General features: G+C 39.0%; 1 protein-coding gene across 2 annotated transcripts in view; it reads right to left on the reverse strand.

Annotated features, from left to right (window-relative positions):
- Positions 1-12,187, reverse strand: part of ANO6 (anoctamin 6) — a 194,880-nt gene that overhangs the window by 27,752 nt on the left and 154,941 nt on the right. For both annotated transcript variants that reach the window (XM_019419111.2, XM_019419112.2), the window contains 5 exons: positions 10,803-10,945; positions 8,138-8,215; positions 2,903-3,128; positions 1,689-1,858; positions 1,384-1,481 (listed from right to left, as the gene is read on the reverse strand). In XM_019419111.2, coding sequence (XP_019274656.2) covers positions 1,384-1,481; positions 1,689-1,858; positions 2,903-3,128; positions 8,138-8,215; positions 10,803-10,945 — 715 coding nt within the window. The remainder of the gene's footprint in view (positions 1-1,383; positions 1,482-1,688; positions 1,859-2,902; positions 3,129-8,137; positions 8,216-10,802; positions 10,946-12,187) is intronic.

Here is a 12,187-nt window from a genome sequence, read left to right on the forward strand (position 1 = left end):
CAGAAACTCAGAGTCAGAAATTATCTTGAAAAGGTTAAGTGTGATATGCAGAAAAATGTACCCCCCTCCCCAAATGTCCACGTCCTACTCCCCACAACATATGGATATGTTAAAGTCACATGGCAAGGAGGAATTAAGGTTGCAAATGAGTGGACTTTTATAGTTTCCTGGATCATGCAGGTGGACCCAATGTAATCACCAGGGCCAATAAAGGTGGAAGAGAGAGGGAGGGGGATGGGATTACAGAAGAGTCAGAGACACGCAATATTTCTGGCTTTGAGATGAGAAAAGAAGCCCTAAGCCAAGGAATGTGGACAACACCTAGAAGCTGGAAAAGGCAAAGAAACAGATCCATCCTAGAGGCTTGTGAAAGGAACACATCCCTGGTAATACCTTGACTTTAGCCCACTGAAACCCCTGTCAGACTCGTGACTTCTAGAACTGTGAGATATTAAATCTGTGTTGTTTTGTGGTTTTTTTTCATTGTCCTATTACCATTAAGTTGGTGGCAATCTGTTCAGCAGCAATAAAAGATGAATATAATAAGCCCCCTGAAAATGTGCAGAAATTGAGATGGCCCTGGACTATTCGCTTTGATACAGGATAGGGCTTCAGTGAAAATTGAAAAGGACAGTGTGACCTACACCAACATCTGTTGTTCTCATTTCTTAGGGAAAGAACGGTAAGTCAAAACATTTGTGGTTATCATTTTAGATGATTATCTCTTAAAACATTATGTAATCCTGGTGCCTTAGGACCACAAGAGAACAGCTCTTCTTGAAAGCACATGGATTTGGAGTCCTAGGATCTTGGATTTGAATCCCACAGTAGCCTCTTATGGATAAGGCAAATGTGGATAAATCATTTAACCTCTTTAAGCCAAAGAATCTTCATTTGCATAAGGGAGATAAAAATAAGAATTGTTTGAAAAATTAAATGAGAGAGATCTACAAAGCACTTAATACAAGTGGCTGGCATACACTAGGAACTCAACAAATCACAACTGTTGATTTTTAAACCATCCTATAAAGGGAGGAGAAAGTCCTGAGAAGTGAGGGGAAATAGTTCATAGTCCCAAAAAAGGCCAACTCTCCATGGACTGGGATCAGTCAGCTACCAACAATGGGCTAATACGCATAAAGTGTAGCAGATGGAGATTTAAGTTAAACAGAGAGAAGTAGGTTTTTTAAAAACATAATTATTAAAAACTGGATACGTTCACACCGTTGGTTGGACCATCTTGTCTGGAGACTTTTACTAAATAGAGTTTACTCCATTTTAGAGGTAGGCATCCAGCTGTGTGAACACATAGGCAAATGATTTGGATGGGTGGGCTCTCCCATCCCTTATCATATCCCCAAGATTACACGACTTAATACTCACGGAAGTAACACCTCTTGTATGTTATTCCAGATTGCTTTTCCTCCCATGATTATTGTCAGCTGTGTCGTCAGTTCAAGGAGACAGCCACCTGGGTCACACTGGAATATTAAAAAGAAAATCTCATTTAAATTTTAGATGGGTCTAACGTGAAATTGAGAAGGATTAATTTTATTTTTTTCTGATATTTATTCTGCTGAGGCAAAAAGAATCTGAAGAACATACGGTGAAGAAACTCTTCACTGGGCAACTGGGAGAAAACACAAAGCAGCTTAAACGGTCAAGAGATTGCAGTTCTATACTCATACCTCTTCATTTCTGTATTTTCCCAGCCAATAGACTGGGTCTCCTGGATAACCTACAAATTTGCCCTTAAAGAATGCGATGTAGAAACATGAAGAATAGTAGTTGACAAACTGGAATAAGAACATCTTCATGGTCAGGCTGTTCTCATAATCAGTCTGGGTCCTTGGGAGTTCTGTAGTTAAATAAAGGCAAGATTTTAGAATTGTGAACAGCTTTGAGACCCTAATCGAAGACACTGATACATGAGTTAACATGTTAAAAAAAATACAATTCACACTGTTTTCATTTAAGCTGTTCTAAATTCCTTAATATAGCTGCTGTGTTAAGTTCACACATTGTTACAAGAGTCTGCCCCCTCCCCCAAGAATGCAATATCCCACATGGCAAAAATCTTCAAGGGTTCCTTAAAATTTACAAGCCCAATGTTTTCAAATGGGCAAAGGCTGTTCTCTCTCAGGTCTGAGTGGACAAAAAATTATTTTTGAACAGCCTTCTAAATGATATTCTTGTCTTCCTGAATTGCAATAAGGTAGGACTGTTGAAACAACAAACAAAACAAGGGGGAACTTGTTACGAGAATTTGGGGAAGAGGAAGCAGGTCATCCTCCGGGTTGAGAATTTAAATCAGTCTGATCATTTTCAGAAGATGACCACTGAGCAGACCATTCGGAGAATGACCCAGGCATATGCAGCATGTGGGGAGCGCTTAACTCTGGCCAGGAAGCAGCTGCCTGGGATACAAGCCAGAGAGAGAGAGAAACATTTATTACAAAAGCTGGAGCTGATGAGAACAGAGCTATATTAATATGAACAGCATGGGGGGAAGCCACACAACACTGTGATTACTTGTCCTCTCAGCAAAAAAGGAGCATATTTGCCACTGGAACCATGACCCTATTCCACTTATTTGTAATAAAGAGACTATTTACTTTCAACAATAGGGTACGTGATCTAATGTAATTGAAAATATTATTCAGCACTGATCTGTTTACACAGAGCTTGGACATTATAATGATTGTCTTTGCTTTGTCCCTTTTACTAATGCAAAGCTGTAGATAATTCATTTCCCACACAGGTTAGATAAAATATGTTTACACTTGAAATTTTCTAAAATTTGTAACATATGGAAATTGAAATGCCTAAAAGAGACAGTCTCTATTTCTCACCCGGTTCCAAAAATGTCTTAGAAATGACCTAAACTATAATAGGACCTTACCAAAATTAGTAATCATGATTGCTACTTTTTCATATATGGTGTTCAAAATCATGATGATGATAAAGCTGATGAGGGAAGCAGTGATAGACGTGGCCGTCTGTGGAGTAAGGTACTTCTGGATTGGATCTGTCCCATTAAAGTTCTTGGGAAGTTTTGCAGAAAATACAATGAACACTGAGAGCCTGTAGACAATGATCCCAATAACTGAGGCGATGATCAATAGGATCTGGAAGCACAATAAAGACAGCACTTCACTAATAGCACTATTACTTCACTAATAGTGTTTTTACACTTAAAAATTAACCCCATGCTCAAATGGACAAGGTGCACGTGTGAAGTGATGGGATATCCTAAAGTGATATTCTTTAGGATATGCATTCAAGTTTTTGCTCAGTTGTAATCCATGAAGGGGATAGGTTTCCTTCCAGCAGAGAACAGATCACCTGGTTCAAGGGTCAGCAGGTGCTACCTGTTGTCTTGGTCACCTGCAGGAGGTGAGATTCTGAACAGGACGGGGAGCCTGCAGAGGTGCCCTGAGGAAACGTGGAAATGGCCACAGGTATCTGCTGATGAAAGCTTCACACATGTCTCCCCTTGGATCTTAAGATCTGAAACTGGCAGTTATTCCTACCTGCTTTTGCACAAGATTCATTTCACTTATCTGTTGTTTTTGACTGCATAGACCAGTGTCAGTGAGGGGGTCTGAAGCACGGTTTGTACACGGTTGGTAGGATGTCACTTCCTCCCTAGGCACGTTTTCTCCGGCCACTGGGTAATGCACATTAAAGGTTCCGTGTTTAAACTGTTTTCCCTACATCTACTTTCTTGGACTTACTCCAAAGCATGTACTCGATGTGTCTGACTGCTTGTGAAGACTGTTACCAGAGACAAAAGCTATAAAAAATGTGAATTTCAGGGCCAAGTAAAACCTGCCCTGTTGTTTACAGCAACACAGAGAGGCTGGTTTTCACCTGTGGAGAGCAGTAAAGGGAGTGATTAACAGGCAGGGTCCTGGAACCAGGTTCCTGCATTCGAATCCCAGATATGCCTCTAGTTGTGGGACCTCGTGCAAATCACTTAACCTTTGGGACTTCAACTTCTTTGCCCACGTAATGAAGGATCCTAATGGGAACTAACTTACAGGACTGTTGTGAGGATTTAATGAATTACTCCAGGTAAAAACACTTAGAACATGAAGCCCAGGCAAACGAAAAGTACTATATTACATGTGAGCTGTGGTTATGGAGGCTGAAGTGTTAACAAGATGTTTTTCTTACTTTTAAAGTTTGTACAGAAGGCATTATATTTCCCCCAATAATTTTGCTCATTATCTCCTTTCTTACAGTTAGGGTTTAATGCTTGTGAAAGGAATGACATGTTTATGTGTGTGAGTATATGTGAAAATTCGCCAAGGCTGAAGAAAATGTATTAGAGAAGGTATACCCAGTCTTCCTCTCTGAGAACAACAAATGCGGGCCATTTAAAGTGTATATATTTTACTTTATTTTTTGAGAGAGAGAGAGAGAGAGAGAGAGAGAGAGAGAGAGAGAGAGAGAGGGAGGGAGGGAGGGAGGGAGAGAATGCCAAGCAGGTTCCATTCTGAGCACGGAGCCTGACATGGGGCTCCATCCCATGACCCTGGGATCATGACCTGAGTTGAAATTAACATTGGCTGCTCAACCAATGGAACCACTCAGGTGCCCCTAAATGGTACATATTTAAAAAATATATATCTCCATAAGGGTGCCTGGGTGGCTCAGTCGGTTAAGCGTCTGACTCCTGACTTTGGCACAGGTCATGATGTCACGGTTCGTGGGTTTAAGCCCTGCATCGGGGTCTGTGCGGACAGTGCGGAGCCTGCTTGGGATTCTCTTCCTCTCTCTCTCTCTCTCTCTCTCTCTCTCTCTCTCGCTCTCTCTCAAAAAAAAAAAAAATTAAAAAAAATTAAAATATCTCCATAATAATTTTTAAATTATTAATTATAACGGCTGAGATTTTTAATTTTACTATTCAACTCAGCACATGTTTTTAAAATCCTCAACAGCCCTGTGAGGTAAGTAGTATTGTATCTTTTACAAAGAAAAAGAGACACAGAGAATAAGACTTTGACCCAAATTAAGCAACTAATAAGTGAAAAGAACTGAGTTACTCCAAGACTCTGGAGTCACACTAAACTCTACACGGCACTGCTTCCTACATGGTTTATGAAATGAATTCTCATTCTTTTCAGAGCTTTTATAAACTTGGCATGTTTTCATACTTCTTCAGGGTACTTGACAGGTTCAGTATTTCTTCATAGAAGGAAGTCCTTATGAATCTTCATTCTTAAGTTCCTTACGAATCTTTCCGGCTATAACTTCAATATATGCTTATTAGGGAATATTTGAAATTACTCTATACTGGACACTGGTTGTGTCTGCTGCCCTGAATCTGTTCCCAGATTTACAAGCAGACCCAGATTGTGCTTTGAGAGAATAATCTCTCCTCCATTTTCAGTCCTATGGCTTGGGCTGGATTGACCCCCTCCTCCCCTAGGGTTTACAGGTAGATCCTGATTGGTTTGAGGCAAATAGGTGTCTCATCCTATTGGCCTCAGCAAATGATTCAAGGATTGAGAAATATCTTAATAAAATTCAGTGAGATGTGAGGAGAGATCTGCTAGTGTCCATGGGAAAAAGAAGCTTGCTTGTCAATAAAGGAAGCTGCTAACAGAGACCTATCTTGTTTTGAATGGAATGTGAGATCTGGAATCTTGCAGCCATTTTGAGACTATAAGGTAGTGCCTACACCCACCAAGCCAGGAGACCAGTGAACAGAGAATAATGACAGAACAAAACACAGCCCTTGATGTCATCTGGGCTGCAGTATCTATCCTTAATGGAAGTCATACCTCAGACCCGAGATTTTTAGTTACAGGAACCATTTATTGGTTCATTTTGTTGTCATCATTGTTGTTTATACCAACTGGAGATTGATTTTCTGTCACCTATAATTGAAAGACTCCTAACTATAGGGGCACCTGGGTGGCTCAGTTGGTTAAGCACCGGACTCTTGATCTTGGTTGGCCCAGGTCATGATCTCAGTTTTGTGAGTTCGAGCCTCACATTGGGCTCTGTGCTGACAGTGTGGAATCTGCTTGGGATTCTCTCTCTCTGCCCCTCCCACACACTCATTCTATCTCAAAATAAACATTAAAAAATTTTTTTAAATAAAGGAAAAAACAGAAAAATGTATCTACTAACTATATACAGGCATAATTCCTTCAGAACTATGCACTGTTTGCATATTAAAAAATATTTTATCTATTTTCCTTAAACCTATCATAACTAACATTTTCACATGTCGTCAAATATTTTCATGGACATACTTTCTTATGGCCGCACTATATTCTACTGTATGAAGGATTAGAAGTAGAGTATTTTGGCTCAGATTTTATATATACACAGTAAAACCTTGGTCTGAGAGCATAGTTTGTTCCAGAAACGTGCCTGTAATTCAAAGTACTTGCATATCAAAGCGAATTTCAAGAACCATTGGCTCAGTTGTGATCATGTGATGTCTGGCATCACGTTCTACTCATAATGCAAGATATCCCTCGTTTATCAAGTTAAAATTAGAAATGTATGCTCATCTTGTGGAACACTTGCAGAACAAGTTATTCGCAGTCCAGGATTTTACTGGATAATAATGTATATAAATAAATATATATATTATATATTTGTAATAAATCTGTATGTAACTAATCTTTACTAACTTTTACCATTTTGAAAGAGTTCCTGATTAAAAATTTTTACATGCTGAATTGTGGATTAAAGCACATGAATATTTTTGACTCTTGATACTTACTGTCATACTGCTAAGAAGGCCAGAAGCAGCTTAAAATTTTCATAGCTTAGGTATGAGAGCAGCTGATGACTGCACTTCATCCTCACAAACACTGAGCCTTATCACCTGATAGGTGAAACACTGTATCTCATTTTAGTGTGCACTGATTCAATTAGGATTGAGGCTTGACAGTTGCCAGGGTGTTTTTTCTTTTGTGAAAGGGTATTCATGTTCTCTGCCTCCTTGGCTCTTGAGATCTTTGGTGTTACAAGTGATCTGGACTTTTTATGTATTGAATGTAGTAAACCTTTGCCCTATTGGTTAACAAAAATTTCTTCTGTTGTTTTAAGCTTAGGACGCTTCTGATGTGTGGAAATCTTTAAAGGGTTTTTTTTTTTTTTAACGTTTATTTATTTATTTGAGAGAGAGAGAGCGAGTGCAAGTGGGAGAGAGGCAGAGAGAGAGGGAGAGAATCAGAAGCAGGCTGTTGGCACAGTGCCTGATGTGGGGCTCAAACTCATGGACCGTGAGATCATGACCTGAGCCAAAATAGGATGCTTAACTGACTGAGCCACCAAGGTGCCTGGATGTGTGGAAATCTTTAAATATTTTCCTCTGAAACTTCTTCCATTGCTGTCATGTTTAGAAAGTCTTTTTATATCTAGAGATTACATATTCACCAATATTTATTTCTAGTTTATGGTGTTACCTTTTGATTGTTTCTGGAATTACAATATATGTTAATAGTATGGTTTCCATCTTTCTCTCCCAAGTAGCTAACAAGTGTTCCGTCACCATTTATTAAATAATCTTTACTTATCCCACTGATTTATAATGCCTCCCTTCTTGTGTATTGTTAATGATAGGAGGTCCCATATCTGGGCTTCATGTCCTATTTTCTAATTTGGCTATTTTTGAGCCAATAAAATTCTCGATATATTACTAATTATTATATTACTAATATGACTTTATTAATAATAAACCCCAAATTAATTTCAAAAGTCCTGATAATCTAGGTATATTATCTTTTTATCTACAATAATTTGTTTAAGTCTTCTTTTGCATCTTTCAGTAGTTTTTACGTTTTTTCTGATAATTCCTATTATCCTTTTAAGGCTATTCCTAGACATTTTATTTTAGCTATTACTGTCGGAAAATTTTAGAATTCTTAATGCCTCCCATTTGGTCTCTTCACCAGAAAATGGAAAATCCAGAACCATTGATCTGATCTAAACAGATGAGGTGGAAGGAACTGAAAGAACCACTGTGAGCAGATAGATATTGAGAGTTGTTCCACATGGTGGCTGAGTGGTTCTCTGGAAACACTTCTATCAGACTACCAGTTTCCAGTATGCCTTCAGTTTCCAGGATATTTAAAATTAGATATTAAAAAGTCTGTGACTGATTTACCCAGAATAAGACAGCACTTGCACAGAGAGTTATACGGATACATTTTCCCCAGGTAGTGAAGGGCACACGCTCTTCTTCCTAAAAAAAAAAAAAAAAAAAAAAAAAAAAAAAAAAAAAAAAGTTTAGTCAATCAAAGGTATACTCTGGTGAAATGATTTTTGTCCTGATTGGTCTCTAAATCCTAAGCTTAATTTTTGTAAAAATTAGTTTTCAAACAGCCTCCTTACTCATAACTGCATTTGGTTGTTGTTGTTGATTTCAAACATACACATAACAAGTACGTGCTCATTTTTAATGGTTTTTGAAAATGTGAGCATGAACAATGAACCGTTTGTCTGCTGTGATCTCAGCTCAGGAGTCTATATGACAACGCTAAGCTGTAAACTACATTCCTGAGCTTGTCTCAGATTCTAGAAATGGTGGCAATGACAGCACAGAGCCCACGCAGGACAGTGAGTTCCACGGGTGTCTGCAAATACTAGGTACCTACTATGTGTTTCTTGGTTGAGCTTTATATGTCGATTTGGCATAGCTATGAATTTTAAGAGTTTCCATAACTCATAAGAATATATTTAATTTTTAAGACTGGAGATTAGTACTTCTCAAGATTTACCTGGATTGTAAGAGTAGCTATAGTATAATAGTACCCACAAATACTTACATTTACTCTAGGCCAGTACTATTCTAAGTAGGTTCTGCACATTAACTCAATTAATCCTAACCACAACCATGTGAGGAAGCAACTCTATCAATCCCATTTTATAGAGGAAGCTATGGCACAGAGAAGTTAAATAATTTGTTGAAGATCATTCGGCTAGTAAGTTGCTGTTTAGATTTGCAGTCTCATTCCTAAGACTTCATTACCACACTACAGCCTAATTGAGTATGCATTAGCAATGAAAGTAAAATGAGGAAAAAAGATAAAGAAAAATGAACCTTCATCTTTAATTTTTTAACAAGCTACGTTTCAACGGAAATTTAACTTATTCGTTGGCAATTTTAAATTACCAAATTGTCTTTCTTCAGCACCTTTTCTGTTGCCAATATTATAAGCTTTTTCTACCCTAGTATTTAAAAGGTGTTTCAACATCTAATTTTATGTAAGTTTCTGCCTTCATTTCTGAATGTGCTGTCTTTCAACAGCACATGGTTTGACCCTATCCTCTTCCATAGTAAACAGTGAGAAATATACAAAATGGGAATCGCTGGAAGCTTGTTACGTTGTAAAAGACAAACGTCACCTTCTGTTGATAACTGAACCTCATTTTTTTTCCATTTATGAAATGAGGAGGTTGAACTGCTCCCTCCAGTCCCTTTTAGTGTCGGCATTCTGTAAATCTCTGATTCAATTTATAAAATCTATACTTGGGGACATTTTCAGATGCTCTTGTTAAAAGTATTTTCTTTCCAAGAATTATTTGTACTCAGAACTGACTGTCCTTATGCTGATGACTGCAAGAACAATCAGCTCTAAATTTTCTGTGTTGATGGAAAAGAGCACTAATGCAGATGACTCAAAAATTATCTTTCACTGGCTTTGGAATGTTTCTACCGAGAGGTAGAGCTTTGTTTTATTTTTATTTTTATTTTTGCAGTAGCAGAAGGAATTTACCTTTCCAATTATATAAAATGCCTAGCACAGGCCTAAACACAGTTGGACTTCAACAACTGTTTCCCTTCTTCCTCTAGTCTTTCTACAACTTGAGGATGACAGCCGCACAGTCTCGCGTGCGTCCCAACCAGAAGGTGGAGCAGTGGCTGAGGCTTTAGTGCAGCACAAAGGGTGGCTGGTCTAGGATGAAAAAGGGGCTGTAATAATGAAGGTGCATGTGAAAAATTGAGAATCAACCACAAAATCCAATGCATCCTTCCCTATACAATGAGCTCATGGAGTCTGATTTTTCTTTCCTGCATTTTTTACCGGAATGAAAGAAAGGACACAAACCAATGCATCTTTTCTTCTACATTTTAAGTCAGGGTCTAATTTTTTCCCCCCACTTTTACTTTAGATTAGGTCAATAAAACCTAATCTAGTAGGTGATACTACAATTTAAAAGAAAAACAAGGGGCGCCTGGGTGGCTCAGTCGGTTAAGCACCTGACTTCGGCTCAGGTCACGATCTCGCGGTCCGTGAGTTTGAGCCCCGTGTCGGGCTCTGTGCTGACAGCTCAGAGCCTGGAGCCTGTTTCAGATTCTGTGTCTCCCTCTCTCTCTGCCCCTCCCCTGTTCATGCTCTCTCTCTGTCTCAAAAATAAATAAACATTAAAAAAAAAAAATTAAAAAAAAAATAAAATAAAATAAAAGGGAAAAACAAGTTACTTTTTTTTTTTTTTTTAAAGATGATGTTGATAATTTACTCAACTTGTGAAAACAGACTATAGCCACGGGAAAGGTAACAACAAAGAAGGGTCACATTTATCTCCCATGTCCACTGTTCTAAGCGATACTTCTTTGGCTTGGCTGCACATTAGAATCACCAGAGAAGCTTTAAAAAAATCCCTGTGCCTGGAACACAGCCCAGGCCACCAAGTACCATCAGGGCACGCAGTGATGGGTTCCGGGCATCAGTATTTTTTAAGGTACCCAGGTGATTACAATATGCCACCAAAGCTGAGAACTGCTGTAATAAACAGGCTAGAGTGCATCGACCTAATGTCCACTTTACCTGAGTGATCTCGTTGATCACCACGTGAGTGCACCGGGCCTCATATTCTGGCCGGGGTTGCTCCTCCTGCTGTAACTCAACAGTGTCCCATTCGTACTCCAGTTCTGCCTGGCGCCGCTTCCAAAACTCCAGAAACAAGGTTACTAGCAGAGAGAGAACCGGAGCATGGGGACCATCAACAAAGCTGTCCTGAATTATTAATCATTGTAATTACTCATAACACTTTTGTACACGGTCAATAAAATCTAATCTAGTAGGTGATACTATGATTTAGAAGAGAAAAACAAGTTACTTTTTTTTTTTTTTAAAGATGATGTTGATAATTTACTCAGCTTGTGAAAACAGACTATAGCCACCGGAAAGGTAACAACAACATGATGGTCAGAAGGCATGTGAGTGTGTCTAATGCTAGAACATCTGCTACCAGCATGTTGTTGCCAAGTAAAAAACACAAATAACTGCCATAATTCAAAAACAGTTTATGGTCCATCCATCCTTCAGCCTGTTCTTCCCTACATCCCTTTCCCTCTCTTCTTTCCTAAGAGCCTGGTGGGGGGGGGAAACTTTAGTAGTTTCCCTAAATCTCTATTTACCACCACCCAAGCCACCCCGGATTAAAACAATATTCTTAAATATGCAAAAATGATGCTTTTCTCAATCTGGTGTGAAATATGAATGAAATAATTTTTAGAACTCTTTACTATCTTTTAAGACCTAAAACTTAAAATACTAAATAAAAACAACATTAAATGTTGATTGAAAATATAGTTTCAGGGTAAATCCCATAGACCCTTCTTTCTTTTTTATAAAATTTTTTTAATGTTTATTTATTCTTTGAGAGAGAGAGAGAGAGAGAAACAGGGGAGGGGCAGAGAGAGAGGGAGACACAGAATCAGAAGCAGGTTCCAGGCTGTCAGCTGTCAGCACAGAGCCCGATGCAGGGCTCGAACTCATGAACCATGAGATCGTGACCTGAGCCGAAGTCAAGACGCTCAACCGACTGAGCCACCCAGGTGTCCTTCTTTCAATCAGACTGGTACCCCTAAGCTCTTCCTATATAGAAATACTGGATTTACCACTGTTCCACACACAAGTATTTTTATGTGCGGAGAATAAAGAGAAACAAGACACAGGCCGTGCTTCAAGGAGTTCCTAGGTGTGTAGGAATGATGGTGAAATGATAGTTATCAGAGACTAGTGGGGGGGGGGGTCAGGATAAAAGCACAGGTGGCTCTGGGTGAGTGACCAACGAGTAGCCGAGGCTCTCCCAGAGAAGGGGCCACTACAGCCACTCTGAGATGACCGACTTGGATTCGATCAGGTGAAGGTTGGATATTAAAGTCATCTCCCCTGGGAGCTGTGCATGCAAAGGCAAGGAAGCCAGA

Source organism: Panthera pardus, unplaced genomic scaffold (genome assembly GCF_024362965.1).
Source record: "Panthera pardus isolate Hobbes unplaced genomic scaffold, ASM2436296v1 HiC_scaffold_6, whole genome shotgun sequence".
Lineage (NCBI taxonomy): Eukaryota > Metazoa > Chordata > Mammalia > Carnivora > Felidae > Panthera > Panthera pardus.